This window comes from Lepidochelys olivacea (genome assembly GCF_965140295.1).
Source record: "Lepidochelys olivacea isolate rLepOli2 genome assembly, chromosome: 4".
Lineage (NCBI taxonomy): Eukaryota > Metazoa > Chordata > Testudines > Cheloniidae > Lepidochelys > Lepidochelys olivacea.
The window spans coordinates 64,809,861-64,829,236 of NC_140414.1; the positions used below are offsets into that span (position 1 = coordinate 64,809,861).

Consider the following 19,376-nt stretch of genomic DNA (forward strand, 5'->3'; position numbering starts at 1 on the left):
GTGGGATACGTTGGTGTGACGCCAATGGAAGTCTCAGGGCCAAATTCAGCAATGAAAGATGATAGTAAGTTACTGTATATCATAAAGTCTGTATAAGTAGCAGAGTAACGTGCTGATTTGGCATTCAGAAGGTATGCAAAATGAGTGACCTCCACCGAATGCCCGAGTCTCCTCTAACACTGGTGTAAATCCACTGGAGTTACAATAGTGTAAAACTAGTGTAAGTGAAGACAATCAGCTTGTGAGGCAGTGGAAGTGGAAGTTGCCTCAGAAAAAGCAGCTAGCAGGAGGGTACAAGATAAAGGTTCTGTTTATTACAGTAGTGCCCAGAAGCCTAAGTAAGGATCAATGTCCCCCTGCATAAATACATATGAAGATACCTGCCCCAAAGAGCTTAATATCTAAGAACTACTAATTACCCATTATTTTAAATTAAACCTGAACCATTCCCCAACATTCCCAGAGTCACAATCCACTTTGGGCTGAGCAGGCACAACTCTGACTGAACTCACTGGGAGTTGCACTTGCTTACCTCAGGGGCTGAAGGTGATGTTAAATCACTGGTTCACTGCTGAACATCTGTTTTATGATCATTTTACACCCAAAATTTAACTTACACAATCAGCTGTGTCGGGAGCCTTCACTCTCAACTACTAATCACTGTTACAATGTTTCCCATCCACAGTTAAGTACATGCAAGATGAGCAGAGAAAGACAATACGTGAAAAATAACAAGAACACTGCGCTACTTCTTCCTGCCCTGGTCTATCATGTAAAATTGATGTATGAGGCAGTATAAAAATCCAAGTGCTGCAGAGGAAGCTGGGCCCATAAAGATACTTGAAGCATAGCTGACCTTATAAAGACACTGAAAATTTTAAAAGGAAGCAGCACTAAGAAAATGCTAAATGTTAGGCAACAACAGAGCAAAATAACCAGAAGCTGTGAAACTACCCCTGCAAATGCAGAGAATTACAACTAACTGGAGGGAACATTGCCCTGCCCCCACCTTTACCTGCCATGATTGCCTGGCTGCTCCCAAGCGTTTGAAGAATAAGCTGAAGCTCTCTGACTGCTGCGGCTGCCTCTTCCCCAGAGCTCATATCAGGCTCCATGACAACCTCCATGAGGCCAACACCTACCAGAGAGAGAGAAACAAGATTCCCAGCAGTAGCTTTTGATCTTGACATATTAAAGTGCAATAAGCTAAACACATGAAAGCACTTGGGTTTGTTTGAGAAAACTGGGAAATCATGTTTTATTTAATAACTGTACAAATGGGGATATTTTTTGTTTTATTTCTAAGATTTAACTTAAAGGCATTTCCACACACTCCCCTCTTTGATGACATAGGGAACAGATGGAAAAAATATTTCCCTTTCTTCTGAGAGAGTTCCTAAGAACAGGCCATCTGATTTCCCAATTTCATTTTCTCATTACATTCAGGTAAATTAATGCAATCACAGTTTTCTTACAGCTTCCTAGAGTAAAGGTATTAGTCAACATTTGCAAGTGTGGGGCCTAAAGTTAGGCATCTAAAGCCATAGTTAGGCACATAGCTAAATGTTTCGATTTTCAGCAGTGATGAATACCTGCAGCCCTCAACTTCACTGGCAGCTGTGGATGCTCACCATCTCTGAAAGTCAGGCCAGGTATTTAGGCACCTAACTACGCATTTAGGTACATGGATTTGTTGGTTTGATTTATACAATAGATATTTTAGAGCTTTATGGAGAAAGTGATCGTTTTTATAAAAGCTAAAAATTAAAAGCCATTTCTGACTCAAGCACTGGCCTCCCACTCTGCCGTCTGTGCATGTTCTGCCACGTTGCTTCATTCAGAGTCTTCACTCTCTTTTTAAACACCACTTACAGCTGCAGGAGCATAAGTGGCTTCTCTGTCCCAGTGAATACCCCCTTGATATGTTAAAGGTCTTATTTGGAAGTTGGCTGGCAGACAGGTTTGAGAAACTGAGCCACTAGCCTTCTGACTGGCCAGTGCCACTATGTTATCAGCAAACAGGCCAGAAAAGATGAACATTAGCCAGATATGGAATTTTTTTTACATTTAAGTCAAATTTTAAAATATTTATTGAAAGCAACAAACCAGATTCCACCCCCAATCCCCCAATTAGTTTTAAATATTCAGTCCATACATAGAAAGACTGCGGGGGATAAGAAAGTGATCCAAGCCTACCAGCCCTGTTCAAGTCAATGAGAGTCTGGCTCCTTGTGTCATCGTGAAGACTCTTTCCGCTGTCTTGTTCCAGCTGGATCTGCTTGATCCTCACAGTCCTGGTTACCATCTGGTTCTTTTTTCCCCCTACACAGAGGCTGTATGAAAGACTCCCATTCACAGCAACGGGAAGTCTCTGCTGAGTGATTTGATAGCCAGCCTGCATACAGAATCAGGTCTGTGTTCAGAATTGTCGTTTTACATGAACAATAATTTTAATTCTTGTCCCAAGGTAGACTGGCCCCACTTGGGCCCAGCCCTTTCAGCCAGGCCCCTTGTCCCCACATGCCAGCCCCCACCCAACCCCCAATAGCTGGGACTGTCACTCCTACTCTGGCCAGAGCTCTATTGCTGTTGGTGAAAAATCAGAAAAACTAGAAAAGCCTGATTTCCACTAAAATTGCCATTTGGTCACTCAGGATACAGGGAGGAGGCAATGACCCCTCACACAGAGGCCTGTGACAAGGGAACAGTCAGTCTAGACACAGGGGTGAGGTCTAGCCAGGGCCCCCCTCATCCCTGTCCCTCGCTCTGGCTGGGCCCCTTGCTCTCCTGCACTGGTCAGAACCCTACTGATTTTGGTGAAAATCGAAAAACTGCAGAAGCCTAGTTTTAGTGGAAAATCAGCCTTCTCTGATTTTCACCAAAATCAACAGTGTTTGGACCTGACTAGCAGGGGAGAGGGGCCCAGCTGGAGAGGAGGGGAAAGGGCCAAGCTGGGTGTACAACTTGGCCTACATAAGCAGTGAAGTGTGCAACCTTCTAGTTGTAAATACGCTTGGTAGTATAGTATTAGAGTTTTAATCAATAAACATCAATTTCACTGTATGCACACGAACTGAGAAAAAAATATTTCTACCAACGATAGTCAACATTTCAGATAGGCAAAGAAAGAAAAATGCTGCTGGAGAACTTATTGGAGTTTGATTTCAGGATATTTACTTTGTATATTTTGACATGTGATGTTGTCAATTTGTATTTTTAACAGCTATAAAGCTTTAGCTTTTTGAATCTCAACGTCTAGTCATTAAGTATCTATTCTCTGATACCCCCATAATTTCATGCAGCCATGAAAATGTAAACCGATAAAAACAAAACAAATGCTGAAAAATAAACATTGATATTATCCATCAAAACTATAAAAAAAATTGAATTCTGCCAAACCTAGTTTTAAGCACTATAATAAAAACGAGACAATTGACTCCATTCTATAGGCTCAATATAATCTATGCATATAGCTTTTCCTGCCTCCCCCAGCTTCTCATTAAGTGATTTTTTTTTTAAAGCCTCAAATGGCATGGGACAATAAACAACAAGAATCCCATTTCCCATCCGAAGCCCCATTTTCAGGAATAACAATAATCCCATTGTCAAACGACCCTAAGAGCAGGATTTATTTTATCTATTCCATTCAGCTCATTAGCTTAAACTCTGTATCTTATTATAGGGCTCCTGAGAAGACTGCCTTTTACGAAATGCAGGCTGGGCATTTTACAGTCAGTGCTCAACACTATAGATGCCAGCTGCTAGAAGATCCTGAATTCTGTGTGTTTAAAGCTAATAGAATGTGTCAGGTATCTTCTTGACCCAAATTTCCCTGCTTATTTAACTAGAAGATGCTGTACTATAAGCCATTAGGTAGTGGCAGAACACAGTGCCTATGTACTACACATGCTACCTGAAGATACATCTTCCCATTGCTCTCTCTTTCAAAACAGATGGACTAATTTTTACTCTGCTTCATTCTTTTCTGTTAGTTTTTTATTGGTGGAGTGATCACCACCAGGAAAGTCTGAACATTCTTTAATGTAGGAGCAGAACCACCTACAATCTAAAGGTGATTGGCAATTGAGTTTGTGATTTCTTTTTTCTTCTCTTCGTGATGCATAAAGCCAGTTTGAAAAGCTGGGCTTGGCTTCTTTTGTTTCTACTTTTTTCTCCTGCTTGTTTAGAATTTCAGCTCTTGTGAATGTACTGTTTTTATCAGGAAGATTTATCAATGATGACTGCAGAATTAGTAGTGTATTGACAACCAAAGTAACTATCTATCTAGGTATTTATACGTCCTCCATCCCTACAGCATGCAATGCCCAGATCCACACAGGTACGTAGGTGCTTAAGTCCCAGTTTTAGGCTCCATTGCAATCCACAAAACTCTTGTTCCACTGCTGCCTAACCCTCTAGATGCCTAAATTCACTTGGTATCTAAGTTCTTAGGGTAAAGTTACCTAGACACCTATGTTGCTGCCTCAGGGTATGCACAATGCTGCCTCCCTCTTAGGCATCTAGATGCTTATCTCCTGCCCAGTCCCAGAGCTATCCATGAACCCAGGGAAGACAGATGTTTGCCTGCCTACTTTGCCTGGAGGGCCCAATATGGGAGGTGTGCTCAGTGGCTGCCTACCAGATGAGGTCCCATTCAAAATCAAGCACCAACAGCACCCACCTTACAACTTTTAGCTCAACCGTTAGAGCACTCATCTGGGATGTGGGAAACCCAGGTTCAATTCCCCCGTCTGCCTGAGGGAGAAGAAAGGATTTGAACAGGGATCTCCTACCTCTCAAGAGAGTGCTCTAACCTCTGAGATATGGGATATTCTGGGAGGCTCCCTCAACCTCTCCTGTTGCAGCTGTTTCATTATGTATAAATAATTAAATAGTAATTGAAGCAGGGGAACTGGACCATAGGTCTCCCTCCTCCCACATGGGTGCCCTAATCACCAGGCTACAGAGTCAGTCTCACTGTTGCTCAGTATCTGGTCCAGAGACTCTTTAAGCATCACAACACCTAAGTTACTTTGTGGATCTGGGCTCAAGTACTTCACAAATATTAATGACTTTATCCTCAGAACACCCCTGCAAGAAAGGTAGGGAAGCATTATGCCCATTTCATAGATGGGGAACTGAGGCACAGAGATAACAACTTGCCCAAGGACAAACAGGACATTTCTAGCAGAGATGGAAATTGAACCCAGATCTCCTGAATCCCAGCTACGCATTAACCATAATATCATCTTTCTTCCAAGGACATCAAATGAGGGGGGAAATGGAATTTTATTTAAAAATTCTGTGTTTTATGTTTTTAAAAAATCTCAAATGCCTGAAAAAAACAGTTGGGAGAAAAAAATCTTTAATTAAAATTTCAACACCTCTACACATTGATCTATGGCCTGAAGAACACTCCCTCCCTAATTCTCTGGACCTCCAAGGACACCTCCAAGAAAAACTGGGAAAATAAGATTTGCTATTCCTGATTTTTCTTGGGTAACACACAAGCAGGACAAAGCATTCAAGTCTTCTTAATTCAAAAAAGCAAAGTGAACCAAATCCATTATTTTTCCCTTTACAGGCCACTTTTATGTTCAACAACATCCAGAACAAATATATGGAGGGAACGGCCATCTTTAAAGTTAGAACTGTGACTTTGTTAAAACAAAAATAAGGTCCTTGAGCTCTGCTGTACGTTGTCAAAAAGGTAAAACCAGACTCTCAACTAATTTCCATATTATTACTTCACTTTGTCAAGTGCAAACTCACTTCCAAAGACAGTTTATTCCAAATATGAAAGCAATCTACAGTATCCAAATCTATTACTGCACGTGGCAAAGGCACATTTATTAAGTTCATTCAAGATCCTGGCAAAGATTAGAAGGTTTGAAAAGCAAATGTGATATTTATAGGTCCTTAAATTTAATAGCAAAAACAAAAAACAAAGAAGAGATGCTATGATGTTTATATTATTGTAATGTGTGTTTGCTACACATTCATTTTAAAAGAAGGGCTATTATCAGACTGGTTTGCTTTTACCCTAACAGACAATTAGTGCTCATACTAGGAATGGAGAAAGTACAGGCCCAGCAGCTCCATCTCCCAATTCAATTACATAAAACCACTGGAATCGTGAGGCTAAGCAAGGAGTCAGCAATCAGGGCAATCATATTCAATCAGTGAACACCAGGGTATAGCTATCTATTCATCGGGCTTGACGCAGCATCCTGTTAGCTTGGGCAGAACACTGATTGAAAACATAAAAAGCATCTCTTTGCTACCCCCAGCCCTACTCCAGACTCATCCTTTTCTATAGCTATAGTAGAACCAACTTCATAATGCATACTTACAGGCAGATCTGCATAGAAATAGTGTTTTCTGTCAAACAAAGACTTCTTGTTTATCCTGCAGTTCAGTGCGAGGCCTGTCATCACCGCTGCTTCTACACATCTCCTGTTGAGAGCCTAAAGAAACATGACACACAATTTCACTCAGATATGCATTATATAACAAATGCTTCTCCCACATGCTGCCTTATACAGAGCGTATATTCAATTTTGCTTGCCTTCAGTAGGCATTATCTCTGTTTTCTTGAGTGGGTAGCTCATATTCATCATCAGTCTGGCAGCAGCTATAAATCAGCAAAGTTTTATATGGACAATAAAACCATCCAGTTGTTTTCGTTGTATGCTGCATGAGAAGCCACACAGTGTTTTGGATTGCTACTTTTGCAGACATAACCAGTACTCTTGACACCCCCAAACCTTCACAGGGTATGTCTACACAGCAAAGAAAAAACCCGCAGCTGACCTGTGCTGGCTGACTTGGGCTCATGAGGCTCAGGCTGTTTCACTTCTGTGTAGACTTCCGGGCTCAAGCTGGAGCCTGGACTCTAGGCCCTGCAGGGTAGGAGGGTCATAAGAACGGCCATACTGGGTCAGACCAAAGGTCCATCTAGTCCAGTATCCTGTCTTCCAACAGTGGCTAATGCCAGGTGTCCCAGAGGGAACGAACAGGTAACCATCAAGTGATCCATCCACTGTCACTCATTCCCAGCTTCTGGCAAACAGAGGCTAAGGGCATCATCCCTGCCATCCTGGCTAACAGCCACTGATGGACCTGTGCTCCATGAATTTATCTAGTTCTTTTTTGAACCCTGTTATAGTCTTGGCCTTCACAATATCCTCTGGCAAAGAGTTCCACAGGTTGACTGTGTGTGGTATGAAGAAATAATTCCTTTTGTTTTAAACCTGCTGCCTATTAATTTAATTTGGTGGCCCCTAGTTCTTGTGTTATGAGAAAGTGTAAATAACACTTCCTTATTTACTTTCTCCACACCAATCATGATTTTATAGACCTCTATCATATCCCCTTAGTCATCTCTCTTTTCCAAGATGAAAAGTCCCAGTCTGATTAATCTGTCTTCATATGGCAGCCATTCCATACCCCTAATAATTTTTGTTGGCCTTTTCTGAACCTTTTCCAATTCCAATATTTATTTATTTATTGTATATAAGTATTGATTGATTGATTGAGATGGGATGACCACATCAGCACACAGTATTCAAGATGTGGGCATACCATGGATTTATATAGAGGCAATATGATTTTTTCTGTCTTATTATCTATCCTTTTCTTAATGATTCCCAATATTCTGTTCGCTTTTTTGACTGCTGCTGCACATTGAGTGGATGTTTTCAGAGAACTATCCACAATGATGCCAAGATCTCTTTCTTGAGTGGTAACAGCTAATTTAGACTCCATCATTTTATATGTATAGTTGGGATTATGTTTTCCAATGTGCATTACTTTGCATTTATCAACATTGAATTTCACCTGCCATTTTGTTGCCCAGTCACCCAGTTTTGAGAAATCCTTTTGTAGCTCTTTGCAGTCTGCCTGGGACTTAGCTATCATGAGTAGTTTTTTATCATCTGCAAATTTTGCCACCTCCCTGTTTACCCCTTTTTTCGAGATCATTTATGAATATGTTGAAAAGGACTGGTCCCATACAGACCCCTGGGGGACACCACTATTTACCTCTCTCCATTCTGAAAGCTGACCATTTATTCCTACCCTTTGTCTCCTATTTTTTAACCAGTTTACAATCCATGAAAGGACCACAAAAACAACGAGGAGCCCGGTGGCACCTTAAAGACTAACAGATTTATTTGGATTTCCGCTTTTATGGGTAAAAAAACCCACTTCTTCAGATGCATGGAGTAAAAATTACAGATACTGGCATAAATATATCCTGGCACATGAAGAGAAGGCCAGTTCAGTCAGGGTGGATGTGATGATGATGATGATAATTGATAAGGAGGGGTCAATACCAAGAGAGGGAAAATTGCTTATGTAGTGAGACAGCCACTCCCAGTCCCTATTCAAGGCCAAATTGATGGTGTTAAGTTTGCAAATGAATTGTAGCTCTGCAGTTTCTCTTTGAAGTCTGTTTTTGAAGTTTTTTGTTAAAGAATGGCTACTTTTAAATCTGTTATTGAGTGTCCAGGGAGGTTGAAGTGTTCTCCTACTGGCTTCTGTATGTTACCATTTCTGAGGTCTGATTTGTGTCTATTTATCCTTGTACATAGAGACTGTCCAGTTTGGCCAATGTACATGGCAGAGGGGCATTGCTGGCACAGATCACATTAAGAAAAGGAGTACTTGTGGCACCTTAGAGACTAACCAATTTATTTGAGCGTGAGCTTTCGTGAGCTACAGCTCACTTCATCGGATGCCGATGAAGTGAGCTGTAGCTCACGAAAGCTCACGCTCAAATAAATTGGTTAGTCTCTAAGGTGCCACAAGTACTCCTTTCTTTTTGCGAATACAGACTAACACAGCTGTTACTCTGAAATATATCACATTAGTAGATGTACAGGTGAATAAGCCCCTGTTGGTGTGGCTGGGTCCTATTACGTTGTCACTAAAGTAGATATGGGGACAGAGAAGGCAACAGAGTTTGTTACAGGGATTGGTTCCTGAGTTAATGTTTCTGTGGTGTGGTGTGTAGTTGCTGGTGAGTATTTATTTCAGGTTGGGGGGCTGTCTGTAAGCGAGGATTGGCCTGCCTCCCAAGGCCTGTGAGAGTGGGGGATAGTTTTCCAGGATAGGTTGTAGATAGTTGAAGATGCGTTGGAGAGGTTTTAGCTGGGGGCCGTACATGATGGCCAGTGGTGTTCTGTTATTTTCCTTGTTGGGTAGGTGACTTCCAGGTACCCGTCTTGCTCTGTCAATCTGTTTCCTCACTTCCCCAGGTAGGTGTTGTAGTTTTAAGAATGCTTGATAGAGATCTTGTAGGTGTTTGTCTGTCTGAGGGATTAGAGCAAATGTGGTAGTATCTTAGAGCTTGGCTGTAGACAATGGATCGTATGATGTGTCCTGGATGGAAGCTGGAGGCATGTAGGTAAGTATAGCAGTCAGTAGGTTTCCGGTATAGGGTGGTGTTTATGAGACCATCACTTATTAGCACTGTAATATCCAGAAAGTGGATCTCTTGTGTGGACTGGTGTAGTAGTAGGATTTTATGTTTGTATTTTATATAATTTAGAATGAAGGATAAAGAATAATAATGTAGCATGTATTAAATGTATTGGTGTATGATTTGATCATATCCTGCCAGCCACCCTTTTTGAATGGCCTAATGGGACATTGGTAGAGATACATCAGCCAGAATCTGTTTCTGGACTGATCTCAAGGCAGTAACACACCTTTGAGGGTCACCAATTTGTTGTAGGTTTAGCATTTTAAAATAAGTAAAAGAATGCCATGATTGTTTTCTTTTGCATTGCAATTTGATGTTCCTGTTCAAAATGTTGTGTACATTAATTCTGTTGTGTGTGTGAATGAGGAATATGTGTTAAGAGAGAAGTGTGAAGTCCATCGCTGAACCAGATGTTCTAGGGAGGAACCGGAGACAGATGCAAGTGCGCCAGGAGGCTGCAACATGTCCCTATTGAAATCTCAGAGGAGGGCAGATTGATGACTCTAAAGATGAGACAGGCACCTATCACGGGGACAAGACAGCAGTGATCAAAACCAGCATGGGATAATGCCCTGAGGAACTTGATGAAAGAACAAGGATGAGAAGGACAATTTAAGAAAACAAGCACTTGTCAAACAACAATTGATTACAGCATGACGGTGCAAAACTCATTGGCTCCAATGAAGGAAAATCACTATATAAACAGGGTGCTTTGCCATGAAAGTTTGGGTTTGTCCTGCCAAGGCTTCCCCAAAGCATCGTGTTGTGACCGACAGAACCCAGCTTTTCCCTACCCATGATCAACCTAGCTGGCCACTAGATTGATCTGGACTCTGGACTGGTAACTATAACATTGACTGGCAGGACAGTGTGTGTGTGGTGTGACTGAAAATGCATATGCTAATTGTTGTATCTTCAATAAACGTGGCATATTGCCGTTTCCCCTGAAAAAGATCCCATGTGCTTCTTATAAGCATAACACTGGTCCAGGCTGAGGTTCATGGTGAAGTGGAAATTATTTAAATTCAGGTGGAATTCTTCAAGGGCCTCCTTTCCATTGGTCCACATGATGATGTCATCAATATAGCGTAACTAGAGGAGGGGAACTAGGGGACAAGAGCTGAGAAGCATTGTTCTAAGTCAGCCATGAAAATGTTGGCATCCTGTGGGGCCATGTGGGTACCCATAGCAGTGCCACTGACTTGAAGGTATAAGTTGTACCCAAATCTGAAATGGTTGTGGGTGAGGACAAAGTCACAAAGCTCAGCCACAAGGTGTGCTGTGGCCTCATCAGGGATACTGTTCCTGACAGCTTGTAGTCCATCCTCATGTGGAATATCTGTGTAAAGAGCTTCTGCATCCATGGTGGCCAGGATGGTGTTTTCAGGAAGATCACCAATGCATTGTAGTTTCCTCAGGAAGTCAGTGGTGTCTCAAAGATATCTGGGAGTGCTGGTAGCGTAGGGTCTGAGGAGAGGTCCTCAAGGAATCAATTCTGAAGCACTTAGAGGAGAGGAAAGTGATCAGGAACAGTCAGCATGGATTCACCAAGGGCAAGTCACACCTGACTAATCTAATTGCCTTCTATGACGAGATAACTGGCTCTGTGGATGAGGGGAAAGCGGTGGATGTTTTGTTCCTTGACTTTAGCAAAACTTTTGACATGGTCTCCCACAGTATTCTTGCCAGTAAGTTAAAGAAGTATGGGCTGGATGAATGGACTATAAGGTAGATAGAAAGTTGGCTAGATTGTCGAGCTCAACGGGTAGTGATCAATGGCTCCATGTCTAGTTGGCAGCCGGTATCAAGCGGAGTGCCCCAAGGGTCGGTCCTCGGGCCGGTTTTGTTCAATATCTTCATTAATGATCTGGAGGATGGTGTGGATTGCACCCTCAACAAGTTTGCAGATGACACTAAACTGGGAGGAGAGGTAGATACGCTGTAGGGTAGGGATAGGATACAGAGGACCCTAAACAAATTAGAGGATTGGGACAAAAGAAATCTGATGAGGTTCAATAAGGACAAGTGCAGAGTCCTGCACTTAGGACGGAAGAATCCCATGCACCGCTACAGACTAGGGACCGAATGGCTTGGCAGCAGTTCTGCAGAAAAGGACCTAGGGGTTACAGTGGACGAGAAGCTGGATATGAGTCAACAGTGTGCCTTTGTTGCCAAGAAGGCCAATGGCATTTTGGGATGTACACGTAGGGGCTTGCTAGCAGATCGAGGGACGTGATCGTTCCCCTCTATTCGACATTGGTGAGGCCTCATCTGGAGTACTGTGTCCAATTTTGGGCCCCACACTACAAGAAGGATGTGGAAAAATTGGAAAATGTCCAGCGGAGGGCAACAAAAATGATTAGGGGACTGGAACACATGATTTATGAGGAGAGGCTGAGGGAGCTGGGATTGTTTAGCCTGCAGAAGAGAAGAATGAGGGGGGATTTGATAGCTGCTTTCAACTACCTGAAAGGGGGTTCCAAAGAGGATGGATCTAGACTGTTCGCAGTGGTAGCAGATGACAGAACAAAGAGTAATGGTCTCGAGTTGCAGTGCGGGAGGTTTAGGTTGGATATCAGGAAAAACTTTCACTAGGAGGGTGGTGAAACACTGGAATGCGTTACCTAGGGAGGTGGTGGAATCTCCTTCCTTAGATGTTTTTAAGGTCAGGCTTGACAAAGCCCTGGCGGGGATGATTTAGTTGGGGATTGGTCCTGCTTTGAGTAGGGGGGTGGACTAGATGACCTCCTGAGGTTCCTTCCAACTCTGATATTCTATGATTCTATGAGAGAGTCCAAATAGCCAGATAATGCTGCTTCAAGAGTGCCAATGCCTGAGATGATGGGGCATCCAGGATTTCCAGGTTTATGAATATTGGGTAGCAGATAGAATACCCCTGGTTGGGGCTCTAGGGGTGTATCTGTGTAGGTTTGTTCCCGTGCTGCAGCAGGGAGTTTCTTGAGCAGATAGTTAGTTTCTTTTGGTACTCCTCAGTGGGATCAGGGGATAGTGGCCTGTAGAATGTGGTGTTGGAGACTTGCCTGGCAGCTTGCTGTTCATAATCCAACCTGTTCATGACGACTGCAGCACCTCCTTTGTCAGCCCCTATAATTATAATGTCAGAGTTGTCTCTGAGTCTGTGGATGGCGTTGCATTCTGTACAGCTGAGGTTATGGGGCAAGTGATGCTGTTTGTTCACAATTTCACCCTGTGCACATCTGCGGAAACACTATGTAGAAGTCCAGTCTGTCATTTCGACTGTCAGGAAGAGTCCACGCAGAATTCTTCTTCTTGTAGTGTTGGTAAGAGGGTTCATGCAGGTCAGTGCTCTGTTCAGTGGTGTGTTGAAAATATTCCTTGAGTTGGAGACGGGAAAGTAGGCTTCCAGATCACCACAGAACGGTATCATGTGTGTGGGGGTGGTGGGACAGAAAGAGTCTCCTAGATAGGATAGACTCTTCTGCCGGGCTAACTGTGTGGTTGAATAGATTAACAATATTGTTAGGTGAGTTAAGGGTACCACTGTTGTAGCCCCTTGTGGCATGTAGGAGTTTAGATAGAGGACCTTTCCTCTTATTCCATGACAGCTTACTTTGCTTAAGAGCCTTCGGTGAGGGACCATGTCAAAGGCTTTCTGAAAATCTAAGTACACTATATCCACTGGGATCCCCCCTGTCCACATGCTTGTTGACCCCCTCAAAGAATTCTAGCAGATTTATGAGGCATGATTTCCCTTTACAAAAACCATGTTGACTCTTCCCCCAACAAATTATGTTAATCTATGTGTCTCACAATTTTGTTCTTTACTATAGTTTCAACCAGTTTTCCTAGTTCTGATGTCAGGCTTTCCAGCCTGTAATTGCCGGGATCACCTGTGGAGCCTTTTTTAAAAATTGGCGTCACATTAGCTATCATCCAGTCATTTGGTATGTAAGCTGATTGAAATGATAGGTTACAAACTAATTAGTAGTTCTGCAATTTCACATTTGAGTTCCTTCAGAACTCAGAAGTCCAGCCCGAGCCTGGAAGTCTACACAGCAATGAAACAGCCCCACAGCCTGAGCCCCAAGAGCCCGGGTCAGCCATGGTTTGGTTTGTTTTTGCTGTGTAGACATACCCAAAGAGTTAGAGGCAAATCAGAGCAACTGATGACAGAGGTATTTGCCAATAGATTTTTGATATCTCATACTGAGTACAACACAGGGGATCTGAGTCAGAGACCAGGGTCCTGTTTCAGCCAAGCACTTAAAAATATGCTTAATCCCACTGACTTCAATAGGATTTATGAGCGGATTTAAATGGTTTGCTGAATAGGAATGAATTTACTCATATGTATAGATGCCTTGCTGATGCAAGATCAGGGTGTAGTCAATTGATTACAACCCTACTGTTTATTACATAGATATTAGCATACAACAGAAGGTGGGGTGGAATGGGGAATACACAGATGTCTGCACATGTGGATATTCAGAAACCATTTTTAGACATTTCTTTCAGAGTTTCCTCCATGCAGACCTCAATCCTAAGAGATGCTGAATGACATCAACTCCCAACAAAGATCAGACGTAAGTGAAATCAGACATCAGTGAATTAGGGCTTCTTTCTCTCCCACTGGAAGCAGTCTATTTATTATTGCAGCATTCTACCTTCCAGCAGCTTCAGAATAGAACAGAGAAAATTGTTTGGTGAAGGCAGTTTTAAGTGTGTTAAATTGTGTATCCTGGACTTTTTCTTTGGAGTATATTCTGTGGTATCAGAAGGACAGGCTATAGATAACCGACTTTTTGGTGCGGTTTACTGGATCTGTGAAGGCAGGTGTGGTGATACGTGCGTTTCTTGTATAAAGTTATCTGTACGGTTCCGTTGTTGAAGCTGATTCGTGGTGTCCAGGAAGTTGATGCTCATGCTGGAGTGTTTTAGGCACAGTTTGATGGATGGATGCAGTGGTGGTTGTTGAAGTTGGGGTGGAAATCTATGAGGGAGTTTAGGTCATCTGTCCAGAGGATGAAAATATCATCAACGTATCTCAGGTATATCGTTTCTATGAAAAGAACAAGAGTACTTGTGGCACCTTAGAGATTAACAAATTTATTAGAGCATAAGCTTTCGTGGGCTACACGGCTGTTACTCTGAAACCTGTCATTGTTCCCATGGTGCATTTGTTCAGAAATTCCTCCTCCAGGTGGCCCATGAAAAGTTTGGCATATTGGGGAGCCATCCTATTCCCATGGTTTGGGACAAAGTGCATGTTGAATGTAAAATTGTTATGGGTGAGGATGAAATGGATGAGTTTGGTGATGTGTTTGGAGTGGATATCTGAGGGTTGTCCATTATCTTGTAGGTATATGAGGCAGGCAGTGATGCTGTCATTGAGAGGGATTTTGGTGTTAATAGGGAGGTGACACCCATGATGGCAAAGATAGTGTTCTGAGGGAGGTTGTTAATGTTGTGAAGTTTCTGGAGCAAATCAGTTGTGTCCTGGAGGAAGCTGGCCATTTTTGTGGTGAGTGGTTTGAGGATGGTTTCTGAGTCCTGATATTCCTTCAGTAAAAGTGCCAAGGCCAGATATGATAGGTCTGCTTGGGTTCCCTTGTTTATACATCTTGGGAATCTTGTGGAAGATCCCTGGGATAGGTTCATGGGAGATGAGGTTATAGAATTTCTCTTGTTGTTGTTTGGGGAAGGATCTGATATCCTTAAATCCTTGTGCATTATGGTGCGGGGTCTTCTTTGAGTTCTCTGTAATAAATGCTGTCAGAAAGTTGTCAATTGTCCTTATTGACATAGTCATCACAGTTGAGAATTATGATGGCACCCCCTTTGTCCACTGGTTTAATCACTATCTGGTGGTTGGATTTCATGGATTGTATAGCTGTTCTCTCAGCGGTGGAGAGATTCTGGTGTGAGTGATGTTTATTCAAGATTTCACAGTCAATATTTTTCCTGAAGCCATCAATGTAATGATCAAGAGTGTGGGTTCATCCACTGTGGGGTGTCCAGTCAGATCATTCTTTTTTCTGATGCCTGTCAGTGGGGACGTGGTAGTTGTGGGTGATGTCATCATTGCTGTGAAAGAATTCTTGAGGTGGAGTTGGCAAAAGAATTCTTCTAGTTCTCGACATGTTAGTATGGTATCAGGTTCAGAGGTGGGGCTGAAGTTCAGTCCCTTGGAGAGTAGAGAGAATTCAGCTCTGGTAAGGGGCACTCTTGATAAACTGATGATGTCATGGTTTTGTGTAGTATCCATGTGGTGGGTTCTGGTGCCCTGGCTTATCCTGGAGGTGAAGTTCTGTGGTTTGTGGAGTTGTTGTAGTCTGTTATACTTTTGTTTTTGTACTGGATGACTGTCATCAGGGGTTTTGTTAGTTTGTTTGCCTGCCTGTTTTAATAGTTGTTTTGGGTTTCTTGTATGATATCCAGGTACTTGATGGGGACCACATCCAGAAATAAATCTTTCCCCAAACCCCTCTTCTGGCCTTCAAACAACTCCCTACCCTCATCAACAGCAAGCTCCCCACAGACCAGAACACGCCAACTTGAAGCGGCACCGGAGCCTGACAGAACAACAGCTCCAAAACCCGCAGAGGTATCTCCACTGCTGTAATGATCAATACTCCCCCCCTCCAACACATTTTTCAAGATCCATGGGTCCTACACATGCTTATCACATGGGTCTACACATACTTATCACAAATGTGGGTGTACCTCATCCAGTGCACTAAATGTCCCAGACAATCACTATGATCTTGAATGAATCACACAGAAAAATGATAAGACAAAAACACCACATAACCCGTGGGCAAATGCTTTTTCACAAAGTCTGACCTCTCAGTCCTCATCCTCAAAAGAAACTTGCAGAAGACTATCAAAAGACAAGCCTGAAGGTTAAATGCATGTCTTTTCTAGACAGTAAAAATCACGGTCCTAATAAAGACACTGGATTTATGGCTTATTATAACAACCCGTAACCCACTAACCCGCCTTCCCCACATACACACACCCCACTCCCCTTTTGTCCTATAACTGCCAGGGTGTTAACAGGACCACTTTACCTTCCATGGCCCCTTAGAATGTGCGTTAACTACTTATGCTAAACCTTGTGTTTAGCTCTGACATTCTGAGTACCTTTCCCAGACCGGAAGAAGAGATCTGTGTAGCTCAAAAGTTTGTCTCTTTCACCAACAGAAGTTGGTCCAATAACGATATTACCTCCCCCACCTTCTCTCTCTCTTAAGTTGTTTTAAGATAAAGTTCTATTTTTTAAAATTTGGTCAGGTTAATTTAATAATTGATTTAACTAACTCAAATCAACCAATCTTAATATAATTTTGAAGTGCTTACATTTTCAGTGCTTTCAAATAAGTACAGTATTGTCTCCATCCTACTCTGCATCATGAAGCTGTCAAGATGGCAACTTCTAGTAGGATTGTTAAAGAGACAGTGTCAAGATAAAATCATTTAAGTACACCTCTACCCCGATATAATGTGGTCCTCGGGAGCCAAAAAAATCTTACCGCATTATAGGTGAAACCATGTTATATCGAACTTGCTTTGGCCTCAAGCATTTCTGTTATTAATAGTCACTTCCAGCCCCGACTGACCCCTCAGAACCCCAATCCATCCAACCCCCCCCGCTCCTTGTCCCCTGACTACCCCCTCCAGAGACCCCCCCCATGCCTAATCACCCCCAGGACCCCACCCCCTACCCAACCTCCCTGCTTCCTGTCCCCTGACTGCCCCAACCCCTATCCACACCCCCACCCCCTGACAGGCCCCCCCTGGGACTCCCACACCCTATCCAATGCCCCCGTTCCCCGTCCCGACCGCCCCGCCCCCAGAACCTCTGAACCATCCAACCCCCCCCGCTCCCTGTCCGCCCCCCTCCCCGCCCCCCGAGACCCTCTGCCCCGTATCCAATCCCTCGGCCCCAGCCCGGCACCCTTAACACGCCGCTCAGAGCAGCATGTCGGAGTCAGACATGCTGACACGCCGATCCACCGGAGCGTGCAGCCCCGCCGATCCGCTGGAGCGCGCAGCCCCGCCCCCCCAGAGCACTGCTTTGCCGCATTATATCCAAATTTGCGTTATATCGGGGTGGAGGTGTACTGAAATTCCCTTACCTATGTTACAGATACCATCACAGGTGATAAAAATGGAGACATCTTTACAAGTAATACTTATTTTTTGCTATTTATGTAATCATTTGCTTTTTGTATTTACCAGCTTGAACCATGAACACAGATTAACCAGTTTTCCTTTTATTCCAATAGTCAATTTCTTGCCAATTTCATTTTAAGGTTATTACACATTGCATAATGATACAATCTCTATATGGCAAACACAGAAAGTTAGTTTTAAAAATGTGTTGCCAATTGAATTCACATTTAAATTTCAGGAAAAACATTTTTATTGGTTTTAGGTCTTGCAAAAGATTATTTTTATGAAGCCTAAACTTCAGGTCAAATTTGACCTAACAGTGTCCCTCAAATTATTATTTTCATTGTGTATCAGACACTTAAAAAAAAGTAAAATCACACTGTGATGCTGTATGGAATATGTGAGACACTTAATGATATTATTGATACCAATGTTATAAAACTGCAATGAATCTTACCAGATATGCAATGTAAGGTATCCGTGAAAATGTTTTGATTTGCCAAGTATGATAATCTTGTTTACATGTTTGTATCATCTTTGTATAGTGAATTATAAATGTTTGATATATCTGTATTTCAAACTTGTACTGTGTTTCTGGGTGACATCCCAAGACAAAAGGGCACCAGCACTATCTAGCTTGCTTGATGGCCTATCAAAGGCAATCAGCTATACAATGAACCCATGGAATGAAGCCAGGGGCTACACCTGAGTCAGCCAGACGTGTAGGCACATCCCTATGGACAGGGGACTCCAGGTTTTTCCAGGCCCATGTGCTTGGAGAAAGGATGTACAAGCCACATGGCAAAGGCTATAAAAGGCAGCTGAGTCATCTCCATTTGGTCTTCAATCCTGCTTCTCACCTCTGGAGCAACTTTTCTACAAACTAAAGCTCTGAACAAAGGACTGAATGACCTATCCAAGCTTTGGATGTGTTCCAGAGGAACTCTCAAGCCAACAGACTCTAAGAACCTGATGTATGGATTTTAAATCTTTGTATGCATCTGATTGCTTTACCATTTAACAAATTTCTTCTTGTTCTTTTCTTTTATAAAACCTTTAGTTTTAGATATTAAAGGATTGGCTGGCAGAGTAGTAGTTTGGGTAAGATCCAAAGTAAAATTGACCTGGCAATGTGGCATGCCCTTTGAGGATCAGAAGAACATTTTGTATCGTAAGCAGTTTTAAAATAACTTCCCACCTTAGTGGACCTATGTGCTAATTAGGAACCGGAGAACTGGAATGCAATAAAGGAAGCTGTATGATTTCTTTTTTCAGCTTCTTGATAACCAATATGTGGGATCAGGAGCACAGTTCATGACTAGTTGGTGAATCTAACTTCAGTGTGAACCACCAGTTTTGGGAGAATCTGCTGTCCTTTTGCAGCCTGCCCTGACCCTGGCATTTTCAGTAAGGACTACCCTAGGCATCCCGGGTCACACACACAACATTTAAATTGGACATAGTAGTTATCACTACACTGGACTTTTACTAATAGAACAAAATAAACTTCCTCTTTCCCTCCCCCCCAAAAAGAAACCTCACAGATTTGTTTTTGGATTGCCTGTTAGCAATTGAGAAATCAAAGCTCTACTACAATGGGATAAAACTCCTTAATATAACTAAAAGAATAAAAAAAATTTTTTTCCCCAAAAGAAGAAAAGTAATTACATGTTTATGGCACTTAACCAGAGTACTATTACATCCTTATTGCAACTACATGCTTCTGGCTTGG

At 42.6% G+C, this 19,376-nt stretch overlaps 1 protein-coding gene across 1 annotated transcript in view; it reads right to left on the reverse strand.

Annotated features, from left to right (window-relative positions):
- Positions 1–19,376, reverse strand: part of GATB (glutamyl-tRNA amidotransferase subunit B) — a 68,316-nt gene that overhangs the window by 23,023 nt on the left and 25,917 nt on the right. Inside the window, exons 3-5 of the mRNA XM_084626283.1 lie at positions 6,354–6,467; positions 2,197–2,395; positions 1,016–1,138 (exon numbers count right to left, since the gene is read on the reverse strand). Coding sequence (XP_084482409.1) covers positions 1,016–1,138; positions 2,197–2,395; positions 6,354–6,467 — 436 coding nt within the window. The remainder of the gene's footprint in view (positions 1–1,015; positions 1,139–2,196; positions 2,396–6,353; positions 6,468–19,376) is intronic.